Genomic DNA, 27175 nt, shown 5'->3' on the forward strand with positions numbered 1-27175 from the left:
TACTAAAAAACACTTCTTCAATTTGTGACCATAACACTCATTGTTTCCAAAAGTAACATACAGAGAGCTCTTCTAGGAACTAGCACAAAAGGGTCTTGTACTTCCGCTTGAAGCCACCTATTTGTATTTCGCACCACCTCGCTGTTTGCTTACTGTTTCCAAACTGAGACACTAAAAACTCCAGTACATTTTCTGGAGCTCACTCAGTGTCCACTGTGGGCTGACTTTAGGCTTTGCTGATCTGACCTAAGCTGTAAGGTGAACCCTGGGAGAGTGAAATCCTCATTTTTCTGTCTTGTTAATTAAGTTTCCCATTGTGTTCCCAAAGGTTTTCATAAAACTGTCATCCAGAGATCCCACTCCCAGCTCCAGCATCTGAGAGGACAGTGTCAGAGGGTTACCCTAGGTCAGAACTTAATCTTCTAGAGAAAGTAAGAGGAATTTAGGTTTTGTAAAATGCTGTGAAACTTTGAATCATCTGCATTTCTCAAGCAAATCTACTCACTCAAGTCTCAGAAAAAAAGCAGGCCTGGCTGGGCATAGTAGCTCACACTTGTAATCCCAGCACTTTGGAAGACAGAGGCGGGTGGATCACAAGGTCAGGAGTTTGAGACCAGCCTGGTCAAGATGGTGAAACCGTGTCTCTACTAAAAATACAAAAATTTGCCAGGTGCAGTAGCAACTGCCTGTAATCCCAGCTACTCGGGAGGCTAAAGCAGGAGAATTGCTTGAACCCAGGAGGAAGAGGTTGCAGTCAACCAAGATCATGCCACTGCACTCTAGTCTAGGCAACAGAGCAAGACTCCATCTCAAAAACAAAGACAGGGAAATGTGACTGGCTTGTTCCCTTCCCTCTCCTCTCCTCCCATGCACTGATAAGACACCTTTCTCGCTGGCACAGTCTGTGCCCACGTCAGGGCTGCCTTCTGTCAGGTTTCAGGCTTCAGAGAGAAAGGGTGCCCTTATTCTCTATTTCTGAAATGTCTCCTAAGCACCAGCTCACAGCCACATTCCTGGATCAACACCAGTCAAATGAAGGCTGGAACCATCACTTCCCCAACTGGACAGCCTTTGGAAGGCTGGCAAAGGAAATCAGGAAAATCTGTGGGTGAAGCATCTTACTGAACTCTCTCAAAATCCTTCCCTTAGCTTAATTAAGGTAAACTTCCCCTGCATTTCTTCAGCTTCATCCATCATTTTATCTTTTCTTCTGCAACAAGGCTGCACAGAGTAGAAAGAATGAAAAGCAAATGAATGTACTGTTTTATTCTGACTCAGCCAAGTCTTAGCCTGTTCCTGTCATCTGGTGGATGTGGTTAGCACCAGCAGAGCCTGTGTTGTCTGGACACAGACTAGCAAAACCTGCCAGAGTCCACTGTTTGTTTTGTTTTGTTTTGTTTTTTCTTTTTCTTCTTTTGGTAAGTGATCAAAACTGAGAAGCCAAGCAGACTCTCATATCAAAATCCACAGAATGTGGGATCCTGGGGGCTTAAAGGGATCTTAGAAATAACCAATCCTCCCTCATGCTATAGATAAGGGCCTGGTGGGGAGGTCATGATTTGACAGTGCTCTTGCCAGGAAATCATTTTGATGTGGGCAAAGTCAACCCTAACTCACCTTGAGGGTCTTGTAGCAGCACCGTGGCAAGAGATGGAGAAGTGTACGGAAAGTAGGTCTTGAGTGCAAACCGCAGCTGCCACAGGATGGAAAGTCCAAAGAATATGAACATCAGGATTAAAAGAGGGTTAGGAAAATACAAAACTCTGAGTCCCTCTGCCCAAAAAAGACCCACCAGTATTAACACGGTCAGAATATTTCCTTAAACATTTATTTTTTGAAAAATAAGTTCCCAACAACTTCATATTTTCCAGAATAATTAACCTTTTAAAATCGCCTTCTGGGACTTAAGAAAAAATAATTCTTTGAGTTCTACCTCACATGAACCCAATTATACAAATAAATCCTCTATTTTCAGTAAGATTTGCCAAAGCATTTGTGAGATGTCAGGTATTCTTCATTTCGTTTTTGTTGTTTTTATTGAGATGGAGTCTCGTTCTATTGCCCAGGCTGGAGTGCAGTGGCACAATCTCAGCCCACTACATCCTCCATCTCCCGGGTCCAAGAGATTCTCCTGCCTTAGTCTCCCGAGGAGCTGGGATTATAGGCATGTGCCACCATGCCAGCCTAATTTTTAGTTTTAGTAGAGATGGGGTTTCACTATGTTGGCCAGGCTGACCTTGAACTCCTCACCTCAAGTGATCTGCCTGCCTCAGCCTCCCTGAGTGCTGGGATTATAGGCATGAGCCACTGCACCCAGCTCAGCATGGCTTTTAAAATAATAACAAAACAACTGTGCTCACATTTCGAGGGCCAAAGAGCTATAGCTATCTCTGCCCCTGAGAGGCACAGCAGCTTTTTTAAAAACTGAGGTAAAATCTATAAAGTATGGAGTATATGGACTTTAAATATATGAGGTTTGGTAAATGTGCAAATCCATGTGACCACTACCCCAGTGAAGACACAACATTTCTATTACCTCGAAAAGTTCCCTTCCAACACTTAACCATCATTCCCTCCACCCAACCCTGGCAACCAATGTTTTGATTTTGATAAGAGAGATTAGTTTTGCTTATTCTTGAATTTCGTGTAAAGGGAACATAAAGTATGTTTTCTTTTGTGTCTGGCTTCTTGGGCTTAACATGCTTTTTTAAAGATTAAGCCATGTTACTGTGTATGAGTAGTTCATTCTGTTTTTATTGCTCAGAAGTAGTCTGAATTGTATGAATATGCCATAATCTGTTTAGCCATTCTCCTCTTGATGTGCATTTGGGCTGCTTTCAGTTTGGGCTGTCATGAATAAAGCTGCAGCTAACATGCATATATATGTCTTTTTGTGGACACGTGTATCTGTTTCTCCTGGGTGCATACCATTGGAATGGAATTGCTGGGTCACAGAATAGATGCTTGTTTGACATTCTAGGGCCATATGGTTTTCCAGTGTTGTACCATCTCACTCACTCCCTCCAGCAATGTATGTGCATTCCAGTTGCTCCACATGCTACCCAGCATTTGGTGCTGTCAGTCTTACCAATTTCATCCATTCTAGTGGCTGGGGAACATTACCCTATGAATACTTGCTTTCCTGTTTCACTCTACACTTTCCTGATGGCATACGATGCTGAACAATTTCCATGTGCTTACTGCCAACTTATATTTCTTTTTTGAAAGTATATATTCAAGTCTTTTGTCCATTTTAAAAACTGGTTTGTTTCTTAGGGAGTTGTAAGAGATCTTCATATCTTCTGGACACATATCCTCTGTCGTATACATGTATTACAAATATTTTCTTCTAGCTAATGGCTTGCTTTTTCAGTTTCTTAATGATATCAAAGAATAGAAATTTTAAATTCTTTCTTATTTTTTGAGATAGGGTTTCACTGTGTTGCCCAAGCTGGAATGCAGTGGCATGATCACAGCTCACTGCAGCCTTGATCTCCCGGGCTCAAGTGATCCTCCCACCTCAGCCTCCTGAGTAGCTAGGGCAACAGGTGTGTGCCACCACACTCAGTGAAATTTTGTATTTTTTGTAGAAAAGGAGTCTTACTTCGTTGCCCAGGCTGGTCTCCATATCCTGGGCTCAAGAGATCCTGCCTTGGGCTCCCAACGTGCTAAATGTGCCCATTAATGCCCCATGATTAATGCCCATCATGGCTAACAGATTATGGCATGTACAAGTAGTTCATTCTATTTTTAATGCTCAGAAGCAGTCTGAATTGTTTGACTATGCCATAATCTATTTAGCCATGATTATGGCATTAATCATGGGGGCATAGCTTATAAGCAGGCATGAGCTATACCCCCAGCCTCGAAGTTTTAAATGCTGATGAAGTCTAATTTATCCATTTTTCACATATGGTTAGTGCTTCTGAGAAATCTTAGATTACCCCAATGTCAAACAGATATATTCTCCTACACTCTTTCTAGGGGCTTTATTGTTCTAACATTTATGTTGAAGCCCATGATCCTCTCAAATTAATTTTTGTGTGCTTTACAAGGTAACGGTTGAGGTTCATTTTTCTACATATGGACATCCAGTTATTCCAGCATCATTTGTTGAAAACTTTCCTTTCCCCATTAAACTGTCTTGGTGTCTCTGTCAAAAATCAATTGACCACATATGCATGGGTCTATATCTGGATTCAATTCTGATCTATGGCTGTCTTTTTGCCAATACCTTACTGTCTTAATTACAGTAGCTTTTAAAATCTTTTTTTTTTTTTTTAAAGACAGGGTCTCGTCCTGTCACCCAGGCTGGAGTGCAGTGGTGCAATCATGGCTCACTGCAGCCTCTACCTCCTGGGCTCAAGCAAACCTCCCACCTCATCCTCTTGAGTAGCTGGGACTACAGGCATGCATCACCATGCCCAGTTAATTTTTTTTTTTTATCTTTTGTAGAAATGGCCGGGGCGGGGGGGTCTCACTATGTTGCCCAGGCTGGTCTTGAACTCCTGGACTCAACCAATCCTCCCACCTTGGCCTCCCAAAGTGCTGGGATCACAGGCATCAGCTGCTGTGCCCAGCCGAGTCTTCACTTTTTGTACAATCTGACATTTCTGCCTTTTTACTAGAATATTTAGTTAACTTCCATTTAATTGCTGAAATCAGTGTCATTGTTGGTAGTTTTGAGTTTAGGTCTATCTTTTGACATTGGTTTTCTTTTGTCCCCTCAATTTTTCTTATTCCTTTAGCAGCCTACCTTTCCATTTGTTGGCACCTTAAGTCAATCAGATTGTGCCAAGGGGCCCCCCACCCCTTCCCAACCTCACATGAGGGAAGCTGGGGGGAGGCAGGAGGCTTCTCAGTGTGCTGTCCCTTTAAAGGGCTGATGGCCTCTAGTTTCCATCTACTTTTCCCGGTGCTCTGTAGTGTCTTCAAACAGATTTCAAAAAATACTTTGCCTGCAGTTTGTCATTTTTATATGTGGGAGATTTAATCTAGCTCATTACCAGATGCTGTCATGGCTGCAACCAGAACCGGACCTGACTGGCTATACTAAGCCACAGTGCAGGCTTAGCAAAAGTGGCTTGTCACACGCACCTCTATTTCTGCCTACTGTCAAATGGGGCGAATTGATGGAGCTGACTGTGTCCTCCAAACAGAACAGGGGCAAGAGGAAAGGGTAAGAAGAGACAGAAGCACTGATATGAGTGCTTCTGACAATGGGAGAAAATGTAGATTAATGGGATCCCTCATAAACTGTTGCAGGGAATGCAAATGGGCACCAACACTTTTGAAATGAGTCTGGCAGGATCTACAAAAGCTGAACCTTTGCATATCGAATACCCAAACACTTCCACTCCTAACTCTCTAGCCCAGAGTGTCCAGAGCAACATCGTTTGTAATAAAAAAACAAACCCTGGGAACATCCCAAGTGCCTACCAGCAGCAGGATGGCTATACTGTCATAGGTTTTCACAATGGACTATGCATAACAATACTTCCCCACAGCCACGTACGGCAACGTCAAGGAATCTTTGCTGAGTGGAAAAGCAAGTCTCAAAATATTGCACATGGCATACTGCTTTTGTTTGCTTTATAAAGTGCAAAAACAACCAAAACTAAACAAAACATTGTTTAGGCAGTCATATATATGTGATCAAACTATCTTCAGAAAGAGCAAAGGAATAATAAACATAAAATTCAAACCAGAGGTTACCCGGAGGGCTACAGAGGCAGGGAGGAGCACATGGATAGACAGGTTCTTATCACTTGTGGCCCAGGTCTTGTTGGGTTTAGAGATATTCATTTTATTAAGAAGGTATGAATGAATAAAACACAGAAAACACAGAGAGAAAAGAGGGTCATGCATCTACCAAATATGACATGAAGGGTTTTGATTAGCTAAAAACTGACTCTCAAGAAGGCAGAGGGTCAACAGATGCAGATGGCCATCAGTTAAAAAGGCAGGCACTCAGAAACAGCTCTAGGAAAAGAAACAAACTAACAGATGCCTACAAAGGCACTGGCAAGCAGAGACTTTGCTCTCCTTTTCTGAGCTGAAGGTGAGGGCGGTGAATTCCTGTTTGTTTTTGGATCCCTGCGCAGCCTCACACCAGGACCCAGTGTGTGGTCCCACATCCCTAGAGACGTATGCCTGCCCAGGGTACTATTCTCAATTAAAAGCAACTGCAACATCAGTCCAAATCCATAGTGCCCACAGCCAACACAGAGGCTGAGTGTGAAGCTAAGAAGAAAAACAGGCACAAGCTAACCCTCAAGAGCACAACAGCGCTCCTGCGCGGCCTCTGCTTCAAACCAGGTGTGCTCTGGGAGGCCACAGGCAAAGCTCCCTAGAGGCCCATTCCTAATGGGGACTACAAAGAATGCACAAGGGAGAATCAAAGACAATTATAGTTAGGCTCAAAATAACCGTGAGGGCCGGCCATGCCTTCTAGCCAAGCCACCTCCAAATTTCCAAGTGGGCCCATGAATAGTGCAGCCCAGGTAACCTCTCCAAGGAAAGTGAGGGTGGGAAAAAATAAATCACAAATATTTATTGTTGGCCAGGCACAGTGGCTCACACCTGGAATCCAAGCAACTTGGGAGGCCGAGGTGGGAGGATCCCTTGAGCCCAGGTGTTCGAAATCAGCCTGGGTAACATAGGGAGACTGCATCTCTACAAAAAAAATTGAAAATTAGCTGGGAGTGGTGGCTTGCACCTGTGGTCTCAACTACTCGGGAGGCTGAGATGGGAAGATCACTTGAGCCCAGCAGGTCAAAGGCTGCAGTGAGCCATGATCATGCCACTGCACTCCGGCCTAGGTGACAGAGTGAGACCTTGTCTCAAAAATAAAATAAAATAATATATATATATTGTTGCCTTAAAAAGCAGAAACAGGAATCTATCTTGTGAAGCCCACAAGGACCGAACACCCCCACCCTGATTTGGACCTGTGGGTGCTTCCCCACAATCCGCACCAAAGCCCACGTAAGGAACTGAGTCCTTAAAGACTGAAGACAGACTATTCTCTGGAGAAAAATAAAATGGAAATTGTACTTAAAAAAAAAAAATACAAAAAGTAGCCAGGCTTGGTGGCGTGCACCTGAAGTCCTGGCTACTCACAGGGTCTAAGGTGTGAGGATCACCTGAGCTTGGGAGGCTGACACCAGTGAGCTGAGATCACACCACTGTACTCCAGCCTGGGTGACAGAGTGAAACCCTGTCTCCAAAAAAAAAAAAAAAAAAATAGAAACATCAGCTAAAACCTGAGAGATTTATTTGACATTGTGAGGGAGGGGTGTGATCTGATGGAGCCAAGCATCACAGCTCTGCTCTTATAAGTCAAACTGCAGAGAGCTTCACAGGGATGGTGACATACTCTACAGAGGAGATGCATGGTACCAACACCACTCTGGACAGGCAATGTGCCCCATAAACATTAAATCTGTAGCATTAGAAATAAAGGCCAAATAAAATGCCAAAAGGTGAAAGCTCTCTGGTAACAAAAGTTCCTGTTTCACAAGGTCACTATAATTGGTCAGTAACTTGGCAGTTGTTGCCCAGTCTCTGCTGCTGGGGACCTGGAGCACAGTCTTTGCAGGGTTCAGGCCTGGGCTCTGGTTTACTGACTGTGCCTAATACACACCACCTGGTCACTGCACTCGTCCTCTAGTTAGTCAAGTCTTTCCCAGTCACTCTTACCACCTCCTTTCTCTCCTGGAATCCAATTCACATTTGGGTCTCTGATAAGAATGAAGATGCTAATAATTAAGAATGTCCAGGACTGCTTTGTAACAAGTGTCATTTCCTATGCAGCATATGCCATATAGACCCCATGGTGCCTCCTGCTGACCTGGGAGGTTCAGATGCAGCCAGACGGCAGTGTCCTGCTCCACACACAGGGCCAAGAAGAGCCACCCTCCAGGGCCACGCATGCTGATATGACAGAGTTCTTAGATACAACAGTAGACAGATGCTTCTGGGTACCAGGGCACAGGGCAGACAGACCTTGATTTATAATTAAAATGATTTAATCTTTGTTGGGGCACTCATTAGGAACATTTCTTTGTAAGCAGAACAGTCCATCAAAATTACTGAAAATAAAGTGCTCTTGTCCAAAATACTCTCAACAGCCTCTTATTCTTTAGGATGAATGAGTAATATATGCAATATAACAAACCTGCTTGTTTTCTTTCTCCAGCGCTTCTACAAAGCACTGTGTAAACACTTGAATAGTGGCTATGACTTCTGGGGCCCCATCAGTCTCCAGGAGTGCACACCTGAACAATGCAAAGTCAGATCAGAACACGTTCAATGAGTAATCAGCAAACATATAAACCTGCACTACATAAGGGAAGAGTGGAAACACTCTTTTTATGCCATAAGCTTCAGCAGTATCTCAACTCATCAGATTTCAGTCCTTGCGTGAAAGCAGGATAAATCTGTTACTCCCTTTTATAAATATTTTCTTTAAAATTGCAATGTGCAGAGCTCTCTTTCTTGGTTCTTAAATTATTAAGCAATGCAAATCCCTTCCACACGGGCTTGCATATTCTGTACAAATATTTTTGTATTGTATGCCTGGACATGCAACATCAACATTTTGCTTTCATAAGCAGAGATGAAGGTGCTCAAAGGGGTAAAATGGCCTAGTCCATCCACCCAGCAAAGTCAGGAAAGAGTCAGTGTGTACCTTGTTTGGTTTCTGTGCATTTTCACTTAATTTTTCTTTATGTTTGTTTAAGCAAAGCAAAAAAAAAAACCCTCAAACTTTGCTAGCTTTAAGCCCTAAACAGTATTCTGACTTATTTCTACCATTTAGCTTAAAGGTGTTGTGTTTCAAGGCCAAGAAGTGGTGAGTTATTGTTACTGTAAAAATTCCTTTCCCCAAAGTCTGCAGGTCTGCCCTGAAGCCTCTGGGAAGAGGGGGAGAGAGCTGATATGGGCTCCCTGGGGAGAGAGGCTAGGACACTCCCAGGTGACAAGCTCCCCAGTGGGGTCCAGTCTTAGTACTCCATGGTTAAAACTCCCACTGACTGCCAGCCACAGCTCAACTTCATGGTTGTGAGCTCCTGGTTTCTTGTCATCTATAAATCTAATGCATTTCCCAAGAAGCACTTGTATTTTCAAAATAAAAATGTAATGTGTTGTAAGAGAACATGCACGGTGTATTCTGCCTTTCGGAAGAGCTCTGTTAAGAATGACTTTATTTATTTATTTTTCTTGGCTTTCCTTAGCTTTAAAGTCTTTTAAAAAAGATTGGTCAGCCCTCACGTGGTGAAGGCAGTATATTGCTACCCTTTATTCTGAGCTGAGAAAAATCCTACATAATTATTTCAAGATATTAATATCTAACTCAATTCTGCATTTCTATTATTAGAATCTTTAAAGGCTAAAGAAAAGAAAGTTATCTTAATTCTTAGTCACTGGCCTTAAAATTTACACTGATTTTTGAGTTTTTACCTCTAATTACCAAAAACCTCAGAGGAATGAGAGGGAATTAGAAACTCTAATTTCCCCGATGTACAGCCAGAGAATCCCACAACATTTTCTGATTCACGTTTGGAAATGGAACATTTTTTACATCAATTACTAGAAGAAACAGCGTAACATTTACCTGAACATCTCATCAACAACCCGGAATATGGCAGGGTGGCAGGCTGCTTGAGACTGCAAAAGAAGACGACCATGAGAAAGTGAAATATCGCAGAAACTTTCTCAGTAACTTGCTATTACCAGCCAAAGGTGTTATCAGGAACTGCTGATTGCCAGAAAACTGGCATATTACTCTTGGTTAGAAAAAAGAAGCACTGCTATACTGAAATGCCCCACATACAAGTGCAGACGGTAGTTTCCCTGGGCAGAGGTTACGGATGGCTTATTCCTCTGTATACTCCTATATGCTCCACATTTTTCTATAACAAGCTCAGGTGATCCATAATACAGAATCAGTAAGTATTATGGAAACTTTAAAACATCCTTCTGCCTGCATGCTATGGAGCCTGCCTGTGCTGACAATTCCACTGAAGTGTGCCTGTGTGTTTTTTTGTTTTTGTTTTTTTTTTTTTTTTGAGACAGAGTTTCATTTTTGTTGCCCAGGCTGGAGTGCAATGGCACCATCTCAGCTCACTGCAACCTCTGCCTCCTGGGTTCAAGCGATTCTCCTGCCTCAGCCTCCCGAATAGCTGGCATTATAAGCACCTGCCACCATGACTGGCTAATTTTTATATTTTGTATAGAGACAGGGTTTCACCATGTTGGTCAGGCTGGTCTCAAACTCCCGACCTTAGGTGATCTACCCGCCTCGGCCTCCCAAAGTGCTGGGATTACAGGCATAAGCCAACGTGCCTGGCCGGGTCATGTGCCTATGTGTGACCTCCTCAAATAGCTAGATGTGCCTTGAGGTCAGGCCGATGCCTGCAGCTTGTTTATTAGGTAATGAGTACATAACAATTTAGAATTAATGGCAAACCATTGACCACTACCACGCTGGACTAAGTCACATCGCATCTTAGTGCACTATGGATTTAACAGCTTGCGTTACTTCGGATGAAAAGGGGGTTAACGAATTAGAATAAAAGGTATCTAATTTCTCCTTGAATATTCTGGTGATGGGTTCTGATTATCTGAGTCTGCAGAAGCTGGCTTCCAGTAGCCCTGGGAGCTGGGAGGAGCTTCAGTGGCCCAGTCCCAGGTTCCCTATCTTTTTGGCCAGAGTTCAAAGTATGAGATGATGCCAGATGAAAATGCCCATTTGTGTTCTAAAACAGATCCTTTATAGCAGGGTGTGCAACCTTTTTGGCACCAGGGACCAGTTTCGTGGAAGGCAATGTTTCCACAGATGGGGAGGGGGAGATGGTTTTGGGATAAAACTGCTGCCCCTCAGATCATCGGAGGCTATGGGGCGCCAGTTCGGTGGGAAGCGAAGCCTGCTGCTGCTCTCTCAGGGGCGGGTGCAGGCAGGAAGGCTCGGGGCTCCCCTCCACTGTGCGCCCCGAGGGAGCAAACCCCTGCTTCATAGCACCATTCACATGTTAGTGGATCAGACGCTATCGGAAATTCGAGTCATTCCGCATTAGATATGACTAGCTTTGGGACACACTTTTCATAGGCCCCCCACGCAAGGAGAATAAAAGGCACTCTGCAGCATCTGTGGCCTGGACCACACTGAGACAGCACCGCGCCTCCCCGCGGTCTCCCGCGCTCCGCGCGGCACCGATGACATAGAGCCCGCGCCATCTAGCGTCCACTCGCCAGCACTGCCGCTCTGCCACTTGTTCAGGACAGGATAATTGCCTTTTAATTATTTCAAGATTTCTAATTTGCAAGTTAAAATGTCCTACTCTAAATATTATGCTCCCTCATCCTTCACTGTTGCGCATTTTTATCTAAAAGAAACTAACTTGAAATTCTTACAGACAAATTCATTATCTATGCAAGAAAATAATTTGGCAGGACCATGGTTCAAGACAGGAGAGGCAGGTTATTTCGTGGCTTTGAACTTAGACATGTCAGTTAATCTCCTGCTGCCCAGTCTCACTGTAAATAATAACAGTTATTAAGAGGTCACTGGATAAGCACAGAAAATATAAAAGTTTCTATGTATTCATAATGACAAAAATAAAACAAGGGAAAAGCAAACTGTATGTCTTGAAGAAATGTGATTCATCTAAGTTTGCCAGAGCAATTTTCAAAGTTTTGTATGACAACATCCTTGTTGAATAAGAGTGTTTAAGATCAAATAGCACTGTTACGTGCCCACAGGCAGACAGACAAAAAAGAGCATGGAAATGCACTAATAGAAAATAAGATCAATTTGAAAATGGTAAAATTGAATTTCTTTTTTCTAAATGGTAAAACCATCCCAGAGCCATCCTATAGGTTTGATGCTAGTAGAGAATCGTTCAATATTAATTATAGAGATTTCCAAACAGCAAAGAAAACGATGATCAGATGTGTAGAGTAGGGCTACATGAAAACCACTGGGGGAGCAAGGAAGACAACTCTAACTCAGTTTGTCAGAAGAGGGTGAGAGCTTGGAAACACTTTTCTTCTGTGCAGTGTTTTCTAGCAAAATAGCTCAATCCAGTGTTTTAAATGTCTGCTGACTGTGTGGAATCTGCTTGTTCTTCCCCATACAGATGGACTCTCCTCTTAGATTTCTTTCTTTCCAAATATTTCAGACCCTTGGCTACTCTAAGCCTGCTTCCACAACCCATTTTAGCTTTTAAAACAGGTAACAGGCCGGGAGGCAGGGGAACCTGCAGAAACAGCAATGGCAGAGATTTTGATTTGAAAACCAGTCTTCCTTGCCACCCTACAGCTGTGAAAAACTCCTTCTCATCTGCACCCCTCACCAATGGCTTTTAAAATGAGATTCTTTATACTTCCTAAGCACATAATTTCAGGGTCAGTGAGTCCCCTCATGAGGACTGGTGTGTGCACAGGTCAGGTATGTGTCCCAGTGACATCAAATCACAAAAGTAATTTTAAGCTGCTTTTCTTATCAAGAGAATCTTCCAAATAGAATTAAGGTTTTAATACATTCTTCTTTGGAAGCCGTATCTTCCCCCCTAAATCTCTGCAGCATCCTCATGAATGATGAAGCAGACATCTAGCTTCTGTGAATCCTGTCTTATTTGTAAGGTGGGACACTCTGGTAACATACCACAGGTCACTCTGCAACCCAGGGCTCTGGAGCCCCATGACTGGGGCCATTATCTTTTCTATAAAAGTGGGAAAAGAAAATAAACCTTTTTGGGGTTCCATCTGTTTATTTTTCTCCATTCGACCAAAATCTGTTCCTTCTCAAGCTCTCTCTTCTTCATCTGGCCTAATGATTTTCACAGGCAGATCACTTCAACTCGAGGGAGCTACGTCAGCAGGAGGCCTTCAATAACATGTGTCTTGTCCTTCCCTCCAACTCCCCCAGGTTTTTCACTGAATGCCACAGGGGGTGATGATGGAGAGCTCTGGGTTCTGCTTTCCTTCTCATATAGACCAGATTGTTCTGCTGGGTGTACTTCCCCTTGGTTTAATGAGAGCTTTCCCTCTCATCTCCCTGCACGGCTACCCAGAACCACATTGTTTATCTCCCCCTCCACCTAGAAAGACAGTCCATCCTCAGCCCTCAAAACACAAGGGAAGACAGTCAGCAGGGGATCAATACACAATAACCATGGTCTCTGCGCCTGTTTTGGAGGAGAGGCAAGGGAGAGGCCAACTTGTTACTCTGCACCATGAACTGTGCAAATTACACAGGATCTTGCATTCGGCCCTTGATGTTTACATAAGCTGTTATTTTCATACCAACTCACCAATGATTATTACAAACCACTTGCCACTTGAAAGAGGTCTGAGAACACAGAACAGAATTCTCAAGAAGCAGCATTTCTTTTTTTCTGTCATTTGCTTAGTGTGTGTGTGTGTGTGTGTGTGTGTGTGTGTGAGAGAGAGAGAGAGAGAGAGAGAGAGCACGAGCGAGGAAACAAACCAAAAGGGGAAATTAGACTATGATTTAAGGTAATTCACAGACAAAAGCGAATCCCTTTTAGAAAAAATAAAAAGGAAGTGAACGAACAGAAAAAATTATCAGGTAGTACTTTCCATCTATCACCTTTCATAGGTATATTCTCCGTAAAAATGAAGAAGGAAATAGCAGATGAGAAAGAAGCTGAAGTTCATTAAGCCTGGAACAGATTCTTTCCTGGTGTTTTCATGTACTTGCATGTAGTTTAAATATTTACTTAGGAAATGGGTCATTTAAAGAATCAGCTGATGGGCAGCTTCCCCTCCAGGTTACCCAGCCGCCAGACAATCCCGTCCCACCGTGTAGCTGTTTCTGAGCCACTATTCTCTCCACAGTGGGAAGCCCTTGTTGTTAATATGTGCATATTCACCACAAAATAACTTTCTTCTTAAAAAGAAGATTCTCCTAAAAGTCATTTCACCAGTGAACTCCTCTATTGAGTGGAAAAAATGATTTGGCTTAAACAAAACCTATTTATACAAAATCTTCACATCTATCATGTACAATGAGGCACCTTTATAAATATGTATTTTTTATTGTGCCATTTGCTTCTTTTCTACTTTCAAAATACTAAACATAAGACTCTATACCTTTTACATTTTCAGATCTATTTTGTTTTAAAACATTCAGGTTTCTTTTAACAAATTTGAGTTTGGAAAAATTATTCTTACTTTTTAATCTTTACCAGATATTGTTTATACACAAACAATTTTTTCAGTACTCCATAATGCAATTATTGTTTAATTAGTGATAAATCTGTCGTTCCTGGGCTTAAGAACTTAACAAGTACCAAATGTATTTTTGTGTCTTAAATTTACATGTGTTCTCCTCCGTGTTCAGACACAGAAGTGGGAGGTACAGGGGTGCCCAGCACCTGCTTCCCGATTCCCTACCCCCGCCTGAAGTCCTTCTATCCTCACCCAGTGGCCTCTATCCAATTAGCCAGAGGTATCCTAGGCCAGAAAAAAGCTCCTCATTCCCCTGCTGCTTCACAGCTCAGCCTCTGAGTGGCAATGACCCCTAGGTCCACCCCTGCTTTGTTTTTGGGTTCTTCCTTTCTCCCTTCATCTCTGGCCACAAGGTCTGCATCCCTAACTGCAATTCCAACTGCAATTCCATTGCAAGGAAACTTGCAATGTGGGCCTCTCTCCACAGAGCTGATGCTGGAGGATCTGGTGCCCCCCTGAGGCTAATGCTGGAAAGTGCAACTCCAGCCCAAGACGCAGATCCTTAAAGCTTTTAGCCACACACATCAGCCAGCACTACTGGACCACTGCTAAATTATCTACTTCAGCTATTGTTCGGTTACATGCACAACATTAAAGCGCTCAAAAGGAAGTGCTGAAAAGACTGAAAAAGCAGGAAAAGAAAATCCTGGCATGTTAGTGAAAAGCTACTTAAGCACAGAAAATGGATTATCATCATCCTGGATATGGAGTGAATTCTTCAGTACAATATTTTACCAAGGAGGAGTTGTGCATTGGGAGTTTGTGTAAAGGAAGTTTCTTTTTTCTTTCTGAAATGCTACAATTGCTACCTGGAGAATGAGGGGGGAGGGGAAAACATGTCCTATCCCATATCAAAAAGGATACTGAGGTATCTAGATGCTTTTTATTCCTCAGTTCTTATTAGATAAAGAAATCATTTGCATTGAGCTATAAAGATTTTTAGGTAGAAGAGAACACAAAGAATATTCTGATATCAAATCTGAGTGAGACAAAAACGGAAACAACTCTGCCTCCTGGGTGCCTCCTGTGCTCCTTTTCTTTCAGAGACAAGTCTGCCTGGGAAGGTGAGGCTAGCTCCTCTGGACCCAGCTGCAGACGGGCTCTGCTGGCAAAGGAGCAAATGGGAGGGCATGGGAACTGGGTACCTCCCGGCCCTGGCATGCAGCTTGCCAGCCAAGCACAGTACCACCCTGACACCCTGCAGGCACTTTTCATTCCAATGTGGAATCCAAACAATAGCTTTCTGGGCTCCACAAACAGAACTGTAACTGGAAAACATAACATCCTTCTACTTTGGGGCCAGCCTTAGGAAAGTGAACAATGCCAAGAAGGATGCATAATTAACAAATGGCTTTCACTGCTGTCGGTGACATCAGTTTTTAAGGTCAGGTCTGAAGCAATGGATTACGGTCTTCCTGTGCCCGCGCTGTCAAGGGAAACACAAGACCATCTGCTTTTGAAAAGTTTCAGTCTGCAGAGTAAATGACAATCTAGGGTTAATACCTCACTTGAATTGGGAGTCACCAACTGTGGCAGGCAGCCTGAATTGAGTCCAGTTCAGCACAGGGAAGCCAAAGGGGAAGTCTCAAAAGTGAACAGGCTTTGAAAACTTCTCTTTTATTTTAGATGTTAAATACATACGTAGTCATTTGGAACTCTGGTAATAGGAGACTAATCCCTCATTATTCATAGTCTTAATGGACAGTATCAGACCTGTGAGTCTGAGAGGCCAAAGAACATTTGGGAAGATCATTTCACTTAGTACAACCTGTACCACACTTTTATCTTTTGTTTTTGTTACATTTTGGTAACTATAGAATTTCCAGGACTCATTCTGGGCAGTCCCAAGAGAGAGAAATATAATTAACAGTGTTCTATATAAAACACAAGTTATGTAGACCATCACACTTTAATTACTCTCAGAATCCAACTCTAATGTAATAGGCATCATGTTTCTTCTGTAGCAGTCTCGTGCTATCTGAGTCTTAGAGATCTCTCTGATACTTCTGCAGTCCTGTCACTGCACCAAGATACTGCACTGCGATAAATGAATCAGATGATGCAATTAGGAAGCGGGCTCTTCAGGTTACCCCTGCAATCACTTAGCCACGTCACAGGCCTATTCCAGCCTGCCTGGCTTTCTGGCACTGCAGGCCTGGGATGCTGAGAACAGCCCACGCCAATTAGGGGCTTCCAGCTCATCGTCTGTACTGTAATTACCTCCTTGAACCATGAGGCACAGAGAGGTCACATCCTGCCAATGCCACAATAACCAAATAACACCCTTTAGGATCCCCCTTTAACCATAATGGAAGCTCTGAATTTCTGCACACATGATCCCGATAAAAGCTTTTGTAAGTCGACGGACTTCAAAGCAGTATGACTCGGGGGAGATTACTGTAAACTACCAACTGGACACTGAACATTATACAGTGATGTGCAGTGGGACGGCCTGCGTTCTCTGTCTCACATCTACCGTGCTCGCCACAGTGCTGCTTAGGCATGAGGGCCACTGGCAAAAAGGACACAGAGAAGGTTCAGAGAAGAATCCAAGGATTAAGGAAAGGCTGCAGAAAAGGCAACAGGACTAGAATTTTTCAATAGGAAGAAGACTTACAGAAAATGTCATAAGCACCCTGGGAGCAAGCGCATAGCCCAGTTACTATATTTTGCCACTGAAAAGAGACCAGAGAAACTGAAATCCTAGTATGCACATGTAAGTTAGAAATAGATTTACCAGACAATAAAGGTAATTTATGACCCTGACTCACCAGGAATGGGCTGCCAGAGGGCTTCTAAAAGTACTGGTTTATTTTGAATTATACTGCAATCATTTTAAAATAAGGTGCATTCCTATTTCTTGCCTTAATATACAACTCTTTTGGATAGTAAGGCTAGGTAGTAATTATCCTTAAGAAATCTCTTTGAGCTCTCTCAGTCTTAATATACACGTCTTCCTTTCTTTTCTATCATGATAAACGTTCAAGTCAGGTGGGTTCAGTCTGTGCAGCCTGAGGTATCAGTGAGTAGTGTGGCTGTCAGAACCTGCAACCCTATGCACATCACCCTGGGAGGCCCAGGGGAAGGGTGAAAGGGGCCATGAAACAAGGGGAGAAATGGGATCAAGGAGGAAGGCAACTGATTCCATTAGGGTTCCCTTAGACCGTCTCCAACTAGAAAAAGAAAGAAAGAACATAGAAGTTCCAACTGAACCAAACAAGCTGAAGGTATCTGGGAGGCAGGGGTTGTATAAGCTCAGGACAATGGGCATAGCCAACCTCAGGGCCTTCCTCAGTCTTAGCTCAAGGGCGAGGGTGAACACTCCCTCCTTCCCTGTGTCCCAGCCACCAACTCAAGACCAGACTGTTCACTGTGGCTCCCAGAACTACTTTCTCCACCTGCAGGAAGACGCAGAAGACAATCTCTGTGCCACACCCCTGCAGGTTACAAAAGCTAAAGGGAAAACAGGGCAGAGTCCACTGGGGCTCCCGGAGGACAAAGGCTGTGGGATCACAGCACCTGCAGGTTTCTGAATCATTTTCTTCAGGGTGCCTTGGTCTTTATTCCCGTCCTTACAAAATGTGCTCCAATCCCACAGAGCTGCCTCCCACGAAGGAAGGTAACTAGTGAGTCAGTGGTGGCAAGGGCCACTGAGAGCCCAGGGTGCCAGACACTGGGCCAGGAGGTGGAAGTCCACGTGGGCCAGAGTCCCCCCTGCACAGTTCTGAGCACCAAGGGAGCCAGGTGCCACCGTGCAAGGGAGGGTTGAAGGCAGGTGGCCTCACACCAAAGGAAAATGTACAGAAGTCTTAGCTGGTTCTGCCGCTTTAACCATATTTCTGGGGTTTTGTGGCTCTTGAGTATTTCATCTTTCCGCTAGTGAAGAGCTAAAAGTTTATTTTTTGAATGTGTTTAATTGATTCCTCCTCTAACCTGTAAGTTCTTCATATCTAAAAACTTATTTTCCATATTGAAATAAAAAATACTGTTTTAAAAAATCTGTTGTACAAATGTCAATTCTGGTGAACATGTGATACATGGCACATCAATCAAGTAAACCTCAAGTCTCTCCCTGCATGCTCCAAGGATGCAGAAAAGCCCCCTACGTTAGCGATTTTAAAAATAAAATGTAAATACACGATTATTTATAAAGGTTCCAATTGCTCTTTTGTTTACATTTCTCCACTTTCATTCTTTGACTAAAAGAAATGATTCCCAGCATCTCCTTTAAGGATTTTTCTCTTCATCAAAGCCCAGCACGTACCAGCAATGAATCTTTTATAAAGCATTCGATCCTTCTCAGACAATTTCTCTCACTGGAGATTAGCTTTTCAAAAAGATGCAGCATTGTTTTTTCAAGGCTGGGAAGGTGCCGAAGCCAGAGGCAGACTACAGCCGACATGGGGAGAGAAATCTTCTTCCTTTCAGAAAGAAATAAACAAAATTTTAAATAGAAATGGATTACTGAAAAAAGAAGATTAAGAAAGTTCAAAATGCAATCACTAATCCGATTTGTGAGACTTCCTCTCATCATGGTCATAGCAGTGGCTAATAATTTATAGAATCAGTGAATATTTACCAAGTACTCATTTGCAAAATAATGTGAATATGCTTCCACTTCAACTCCTCTTAAGAAATTAGAAATGCTCAGGAAAAAAATTGCTTTCAAAAAGGATAAGCAAATGTCTAGTGATGGAAAAAAAAGGGAGTGATAAAAAACGGGATGGAAAAGGCCTTGTGATGCCCAGTCTCTAACTGAAGAAGTGGGCATGTTCAAACGTAAGTCATCATGCTTTACAATAGGGACTCGGACCTGGGTTTCAGTCCCAACGCTACTGCCTACTAACTGTATGACCTTGGGGAAGTTACTTAACCTCAGTTTATTCATCTGTAAAATGGGCCTATCTCCTTCATAGTGTTCTTGTAATGATCAAATGCAACAACACACGTATAGTGATTAGCACAGTGCTTGGCACATAAATATTCAATAACTGTAATTGTAATCAGTTGCTTGAAAGTTGAAAATATTTTTAACAATTTCAAGGTCAGATGCAGTGACTCATACCTGTAATCCCAACACTTTGAGAGACTGAGGTGGAAGGATCACTTGAGCCCAGGAGTTCAAGACCAGCCTGGTCAAATAGTGAGGCTCCACCTCTACAAAACAAAATGTTTTAAATTAGCCTGGCATGGTGGTAGCACACCTGTAATCCCAGCTACTTGGGAGGCTGAGGCAGGAGGATTGCTAGAGCCTGGGAAACTGAGGCTGTAGTGAGCTGTGTTCACACCACCGCACTCCAACCTGGGCAAAAGAGCAAGACCCTGTCTCAAAAGAAAAAAATCCAATTTCATATATTGTGGTCATGGCCTACTTGATGTCTGGACCTTAAGTATGATGCTGGATAGATCGGCAGGACTGGGAATCAAAGATCTCTTTAAAAAAATATATATGCAGAGTCTTGCTCACTCACCCAGGCTAGAGTGCAGTGGTGTGATCATAGCTCACTGTAACCTCGAACTCCTGGGCTCATGATCCTCCTGCCTCAGTCTCTCTAGTCGCTGTGACTACAGGTGCACACCATCACATCTGGCTAATTTTTTTTTCTTGAAAAGATGGGGTCTTGCTATTTTGCCCAGTTTGGTGTCAAACTCCTGGCCTCAAACAATCTTCCTGCCTCACCCTCCCAAAATGCTGGGATTACAGTCTTGAGCCCCAGTACTCTACAGACACAACCATTTTGTGTATCTACTTTTTTTTTCTATGGGAAAATATAGTGAGGTCCTCTTGTGTCAGTGAACTGGGGCTCCACTTCCCCTCCTGAGAGGGAGCATGAGGGGCACGTGTCTGACTCTGAGCCCCTGCTGCTGGCTCTGGGACACAGTGGAGCTGCCCCCCCAGGGCAGTTTGCCTTTACCTGCACATCCCAGACAGTGGGTGCTTTTCAAACCTGATGTCTTTTTTCATGAATCTCCTGTCTTGCCCCAAGGAAACTAAGCAAATAGAAATGAAGCCAGATGCACACAAATCTTGAGGTGGGGAAAAGAGAGCAGTGTGTGTGTCCCAAGGCCTGGCTCTCCAGCAGAGTCACTGTCACCCCCTCCCACTCTCTGGCTGACATAGAGGCTACTGCTATTAATAAGGAAAACTGAAGTGGGGGCACAGGTTCCCCTGACCCAACAACGCCTGTCCCTTCACCACGACTTATAGGCCACTTCTCTGCAGAGCTGGTGTGAAGCCCAGCACCAGGTCCAGGGACGGGAAGGGACAGAGCAGGGGACATGGGGAGCAGTTCCTAGAGGTTTTGCTTTTTCTGCTTGCTTGCTGTAGCTCCTGCAGACCTTGTCCTGGGTTGACCATGGGGCAAAAGAGGCAGGGAAGACGCTGAAGACCCAGGGGGACTGTGGAGGAGCCTGCAGAAGACAGGGGGAGGGAGGGCACATTCACCTCAGAACCTCCCGATCTCATGCTTGCACCCTGAACTTCAACTTGTCCAGGAGCCACCAGCAGACCCTGTTCCTCATCTCCCCACCTCTCACACCTGGCAAAGCCCTGCCATGGTGCCACACCTCCTGAATGCTGGACATGCCACTTACTCAGATGTAAAGAAGGGAAGCAAAGATTTGTGGAGGATTTAGTAACAGCTCAGTCGAGGTGTGTGGATTTGGAGTGTCTGAGGCACAACTGAGCAGAGATATTAACTAGGTCCTTGAATATCCAAGGTGGAATCTCCAGGAGAAGTATGGGCTGAAGGTACACATTTGGGTGTCAGAACCCCAGGGGAGGAAGCTGAGTGGGTAGCGGAGGCTCGAGCAGCAGGCAAGAGAGGAGAAGCTGCAGATGGCAAGAGGCACAGAAGCAGAGGATGCTGCCGCCAGAGCATGAGACACAGGCTTTGGGCAGGAAGTGTGCCTCTGAGCAGTGCTGCAGAGGGCAAATACACCCTGGGTGTGCTGGGCAGGCCCTGGATGGCAGCATGTGGCAGAGGGAGGAGAGGAGTGGAGGTGGGGCCTTGTGTGCTCCTGAAAGACTGCCAATGGGCAAGGTGCAGAGAAGTGGGAGAGGCTGAACAGCAGTGGATGGAAAGATGATGTTTTGCTTGCACCTGAATCCTCATAACAGTCCTACAAAACAGGTAAAGATTATTCCCTCCTGCACAGACGAGGTAGCCAAGAAAAGAGAGGACCAGGACTCGCAGCTGGTAAGACCTGAAGCCAGGGCTGGAGTGAGTACAGGACCATGCTGGCTCTGAGGAGGGGTGCAGGATGCCAGGCTCAGGGGGACAGCAGGCAGCTTTACTGGGTGAGCCAGATGCCGTGCCTGTGCTTATGCCCCTTGTGAAGGGGAAATGCTTTTCCCGTCCAGGTGGTCAGCCAATTTTAGCCACAACAAAGAAGCCCTGGGGAGGGGTTCCTGTCCAGTAATCAGGGGGAAGCAGAACACCCCTGGGTGCGGAGAGGGTGCCCATAGCTTCCATCATGGAGCCGGGACCACCCCACCACGAGGCAGGAAGCTCTGAAGAGGAGAGCTCACCTCTCAGTGGCTCCTCCCATCTCAAGCAGCAGTGCTGGCTCTGACCAGCTTTCCTCACGCCTTATCTTTCTTCAGAATCCATGTAACATGAATCTGTATGTCATTGGAAAGGTGCTTCACTGCAATGAGAGGTCTTCCACCAGCACCAAGTCCTGGCCAAAAGCCATGGCACAGTACATGTCATTCATCTCACCAGGTGATGGCAGGGAGGCTGCTGCCACATGCAGGCCAGGCTGCCAGGAGCAGCAGCAAATTCACATGAACCAATGCAGAACTGACCCATCCCACTCAGTGGAAGGAATGAACAGACACTGCATAGTCACACAAGCACACAAGCCACGCTCCAGTCAGTAAGAGTGTGATGCTCCCACTGTAGTTTGAAAACTATGTGTGTTAATGGCTTTTTATTAGAGCCTAGATTAGGAGCACACCCTACTAATTGCTGCAAGTGGTTAAGTTTATGGACCCGTGTTTAATATTTGAATAGATTTTGCTCTAAAATCTATGATTTTAAATCATCAGTGATTTAACTCTTTGTAATCATTCCTGGATGAAGGAATCACCGAAGCAGTATGATCTTGATATGCTTGCCTAAGAGGATTTGGCCGAGCCAATACATCTATATTCTACACAGTGCTCTTCATGTGAACCAGGCTGGCTTTAAATAAAAAGGCAAATCACAGAAAAAGAACTGGAAATGGCCTATAAAAATGTGCAGCTTTCCCACCTAATTAACAATAAAGAGTGAAATGCACCGATACAGTCAGTTTCACCCTTGCCGTGCTGGCACTGAGCAGAGTGACAACACCCAGTGCTGGGGCAGGCACAGGGTGCACCTCCTCACAGGCGGGCAGGCAAGTGGCTTCACACGTCCAGTCAGTCATATGGCACCACTGAAGAAAGTTCAAGACACACACACACACACACCTGTCTTAATCATTATACTGCTGTGAATTTGCCTGGCAGAAATAGAAACATCAGTTTGAGGATACTTATTGCAATCTTTAAATATAAGGACAAAACTAGAAACACTGCAACGTGCAACCATGGACTAGAACGCGGGCCGCATGCCATGGAGTATGCCCCTATTTCAAATGAGCTGGACTGATGTCCTGTGAGGGGTATTTAAGACATGTTGGTTAAAAAGCAGGTTCTGGAGTGATGTATCTATGGTGTAATGCTACTTTTGACAATGAGCAGACAATGGCTTTATATGGACTTTACGTCTAACAAGCATAAGGTATGGTTACCAGAATTACTTGAGGATAAAGAGGAGGAGGTAATGAACATTTTCTGTATACACCCTGTGCTGTATGGTTAGACCTGATAAAATGAATATATATTCTGTGGAAAATTTAAAGGGCCAATCAAGTAAAAAAGAAAAACTTGTTTTTAGGAGGACTGAAAAATTTCATTCTGTTGAGTGTGTTAGCAACAGGAGCGCGAAGGTCGTCCTTTCTCTCCTCCATACTGCTTCTACCCATCCTACCTGGACCTGACCAAAATCATGACTTCAAGGAAAACAAACACATAAATTTGCCCCCAAATCCCTACCTAATAATTGAGAGAGTTTTCTGTATTGTAGTTATGTTTTAGGAAATGGGTAGGGCATTTGGAATTTATGTGCAATACGTTACTATTTTCTCCTTTAAAATAAAATGAGCAGTAGGCTTCTAGTCAGGGCTCCACTTAGAAATCTCATTTACAGTGACAGTGTCTGGCACGAGGCAGGGAAGCCTAGACAGGAAGCTCTCCTCTGTCCAACAGACTCTTTGGACAGACACCTCCTTGACATTCAGAAAACTGTATTTTGTTTCTCCCAGATACTCAGTTTAGTAAGGCAGTTATTTTTTCTCATCCTTTCCAAAAAGAGGCAGCAGGTAAAGAAATTGGTCCAACTGCTTATTAAATAATTTTGGCTCCAAATACTTTTATAGCTACAATAAAAAAAAAACAACCCCAGAATGTATAATTAAATTCTTCTCAAGAAAGGCTCCTGATGAGGGAGGCCCATCTGGGAGGTTGTGTTCTAACACTGTCTGAGTAGAGGGGAGGTCAGGGATTCCTTAGGTAAGACAAAGGTGTGCCAGCAACAATCCACCTTTTCAAACCAGAAACAGATCAAGGCTGTTTGGGGTGCCAGAGAAACTCACAAAACTTGGGCTTAACTGTTCTAGAGAACTTCTTAGTTCCAAGGAAGTGAAAAGAACACTGCTCGCATCCTAAAGTTGTATTTAAGTGATAGCCTGATCTAAGCAATCATCACAATTCAGACAATGGTTGCCATCATTATAATCTATATGTGCAGAGCAGCTCACTTCTCAAAGTGCAGCCACCAACAAGCAGAAGAAATGTCCAAATCCAAACACACCAGAATGTCTGGTGATTACATATCAATATCAGATTTTTATTAGAAAAGTAAATTACGACTAAATTTGTAACCATATCTTATTAAGGTTAAAAAAACAGGATGTGGGGCTGGGTATAGTGGCTCATGCCTGTAATCCCAGCACTTTGGGAGGCTGAGGAGGGCGGATCACCTGAGGTCAGGAGTTCAAAACCAGCCTGACCAACATGGTGAAACCCTGTTTCTACTAAAAATACAAAAATTAGCCAGGCATGGTGGTGGTCACCTGTAATCCCAACTACTCAGGAGGCTGAGGCAAGAGAATCACTTGAACCCTGCAAGCAGAGGTTGCAGTGAGTCAAGACTGTGCCACTGCACTCCAGCCTGGGCAACAGAGCAAGACTCTGTCTCTAAATAAATGAATAAATAAATAACAGAATGTGGCTGGGCACAGTGGCTCACGCCTGTAGTCCCAGCACTTTGGGAGGCTGAGGAGGGTGGACTGCTTGAGTTCAAAAGTTTAAGAAGAGCCTGGGCAACATAGCGAAACCCTGTCTCTACCAAAAATACAAAATAATTAGCCAGGCATGGTGGCACATACCTGTAGTCCTAGCCACTCGGGAGGCTGAGGTGAAAGAATCACCTTAGCCTGGGAGGTCGAGGCTGCAGTGAGCCATGATTGTGCCACTGCTCCAGCCTGGGTGACAGAGTAAGACCCTGTCTCAAAAAGAAAAAAAAAGGATGTGAGGCAGTCTCTCAGTTTCAATCATGAATAAGCAATATTAATAGAAATGGAGTTCTGGTTACTGCTAATTCTTTGCCATCTTTCTGTCTTTGGTATTATGCTGATCTTTCTTTTGTTTAAACACTCACCTGTAAGATTTGACAATATTTAAATCCTGATTTTCCTTATCTAAGTTGAAAAAAAACACAAACCCAACAGCTTGATTGTAAGTCAGCCCTTTCTTGTAATTTGTGGTTTCATTTTCAGAGGTCCTATTTTCCTGATTTGTAACATGGCTAGAGCAATACTGAGGGTATTCAAAAGAATCTGTGGCTCCTCAGAGTAATTCTAGTTAGACTCCTGTTTTGGAGAAATTTGATATGCAAGAGCACACCAGATGAGTAAACTACTAATAAATAAATTAGTTAAGAAGCATAAATTAGGTTCTTCTCATAGGATAATGAATTGTTTTCTTATTAAGCATTGTTGGAAGCCGTATTAGCTCTTCCAGCAATGGGAATTAAGCTTACATCTGGTTATAGTTTAGTGATTCTTTTGTTAGGGGCAAAAATATGAGTTTGAAAAACCTAATACTACACATTGTCAAAAATAATAAATCACTAGAGTCAATAATGGTAACAGTAATATGCTAACAGTTATTTTTACTTTTATTTTTGAGAGACAGGGTCCTGCTACATTGCCCAAGCTGGACTTGAACTCCTGGCCTTAAGTACTTCTCCTGCTTCAGCCTCCTGAGTAGCTGGGATTATAGGTATGTGCCAGTGTGCCTGGTTTTCTTCTTTTTCTTTTTCTTTTTTAAAGTCCACAGCACCTGCTACTCCCCAGGCCCAATCCCCCTCAGCTTCCGAGATCAGGCAAGATTGGGCACATTAAGGGTGGTATGGTGTAGATACTAATGGTTACGGAGTATTTACTATGGGTACCAGGCACTGTGCTAAGACTATTACAGGCATTTAACTCATTTAAATCTTAGTGTGAGCATTTGTCCTAGTTTGCAAGTTTACTTCTGTTATCCCACCATACTTATAAAAGAGATCTCCTTTAACTCTCAAAAGTGGCATGGTCTAGATTTTAAATCATACAGCTACTCTATTTAACACTCAGAGCCACTCCTGAGCTGTGAGTGTTAGCGTGGTCAGTCAGTGACTAGAATGTCAGTCATTCCCACTACTAGGAACTGTCTTTACTCACAGAGCACTTCTTATACTCACTGTGAGTCTTGGATTTTCTCCTCCACACCAACCAATACTCCCAACTCTCTACTCTCTACACATTAACTGGGTGTCCAATGATTCAATTCTGACACCACCTGGAGTTAGCATAGACCCCACAGGTTAAGGGCTCAGTCCCACAAAACTACCCCTGCTTCAGATGCCAGTCACAAGTCCAGGCCTCTCATTCTTCTGACCAACTAGCTATAAAATCAGAGGTTCCAATGATCCCCTCCTCAGGTTTGATAATTTGCTAGAATAGCTCACAGAACTCAGGAAGACACTTCACTTGCCATTACCAGTTTATTCTGAAAGATACGACTCAGGAACAGCCACATAGAAGAGATGCATAAGGCCAGGCCTGGGGGAAGGTTCAGAGCTCCCAGGCCCTCTCCAAGCATGCCAACTTCCCAGCACTTGGATGTGACCACAAATCTGGAAGCTGGATGACCCTACAGTTTAGCATTTTTATGTAGGCCTCACAATGTAAGCATGACTGATTAAATCACTGGCCAGTAGTGATCAGGTCGAACTCTGGGGGTCAGGCACGGTACTGAAAGTTCCAGCCTTTTTTCATGTGGTTGGTTCCTCTGGCTACCAGACCCCATCCCGAGGCTATGGTTGGGGGGTGGGGGGCCCACCAGGAGTTACTTCACTAGCCTATATCTACAGTCAGATGTGGTGGAAAGGTACTTATGAATAATAAAAGATGCTTTTCTCACCTCATCACTCAGGAAATTCCAAGGGTTTTAGGAGCCTGGATGGATGCCAAATATAATTTCTTATTGTATCACAAGATCACAGTCATGTCTTCATTCTTTTTTTTTTCATTTGTTCACTGTTTCATTCATTCAAGCATACAGAAAAAATTCTCCATCCAGTCTTCAAGCTTCTCAGTATTTTTGAAGTAGTGGATTCGGATGACCTCAGAGGACATGTCATACTGAATTACTTATACTCTAGACTTACAAAAGGACCTCAGCAGCCCGCCCGGGAAGGTTTTATGCAATCTGTAGCCTGCAGGTGCCTATGACGGCAGCCCCAGACAAGAAAAGTTGACATTTAGGCCAAGAAATTTAAAAGTT

General features: G+C 43.8%; 1 protein-coding gene across 8 annotated transcripts in view; it reads right to left on the reverse strand.

Moving 5' to 3' along the window:
* FANCC (FA complementation group C) overlaps positions 1–27175 on the reverse strand; it is a 218040-nt gene that overhangs the window by 17784 nt on the left and 173081 nt on the right. For all 8 annotated transcript variants that reach the window (XM_012461949.3, XM_064361530.1, XM_064361529.1 and 5 more), the window contains 4 exons: positions 18521–18677; positions 9617–9669; positions 8180–8279; positions 1618–1693 (listed from right to left, as the gene is read on the reverse strand). In XM_012461949.3, the coding sequence (XP_012317372.2) occupies positions 1618–1693; positions 8180–8279; positions 9617–9669; positions 18521–18677 (386 nt within the window). The remainder of the gene's footprint in view (positions 1–1617; positions 1694–8179; positions 8280–9616; positions 9670–18520; positions 18678–27175) is intronic.

This window comes from Aotus nancymaae, unplaced genomic scaffold (genome assembly GCF_030222135.1).
Source record: "Aotus nancymaae isolate 86718 unplaced genomic scaffold, 86718_ANA_hifiasm-v0.15.2.pri h1tg000041l, whole genome shotgun sequence".
NCBI classification, from domain to species: Eukaryota; Metazoa; Chordata; class Mammalia; order Primates; family Aotidae; genus Aotus; species Aotus nancymaae.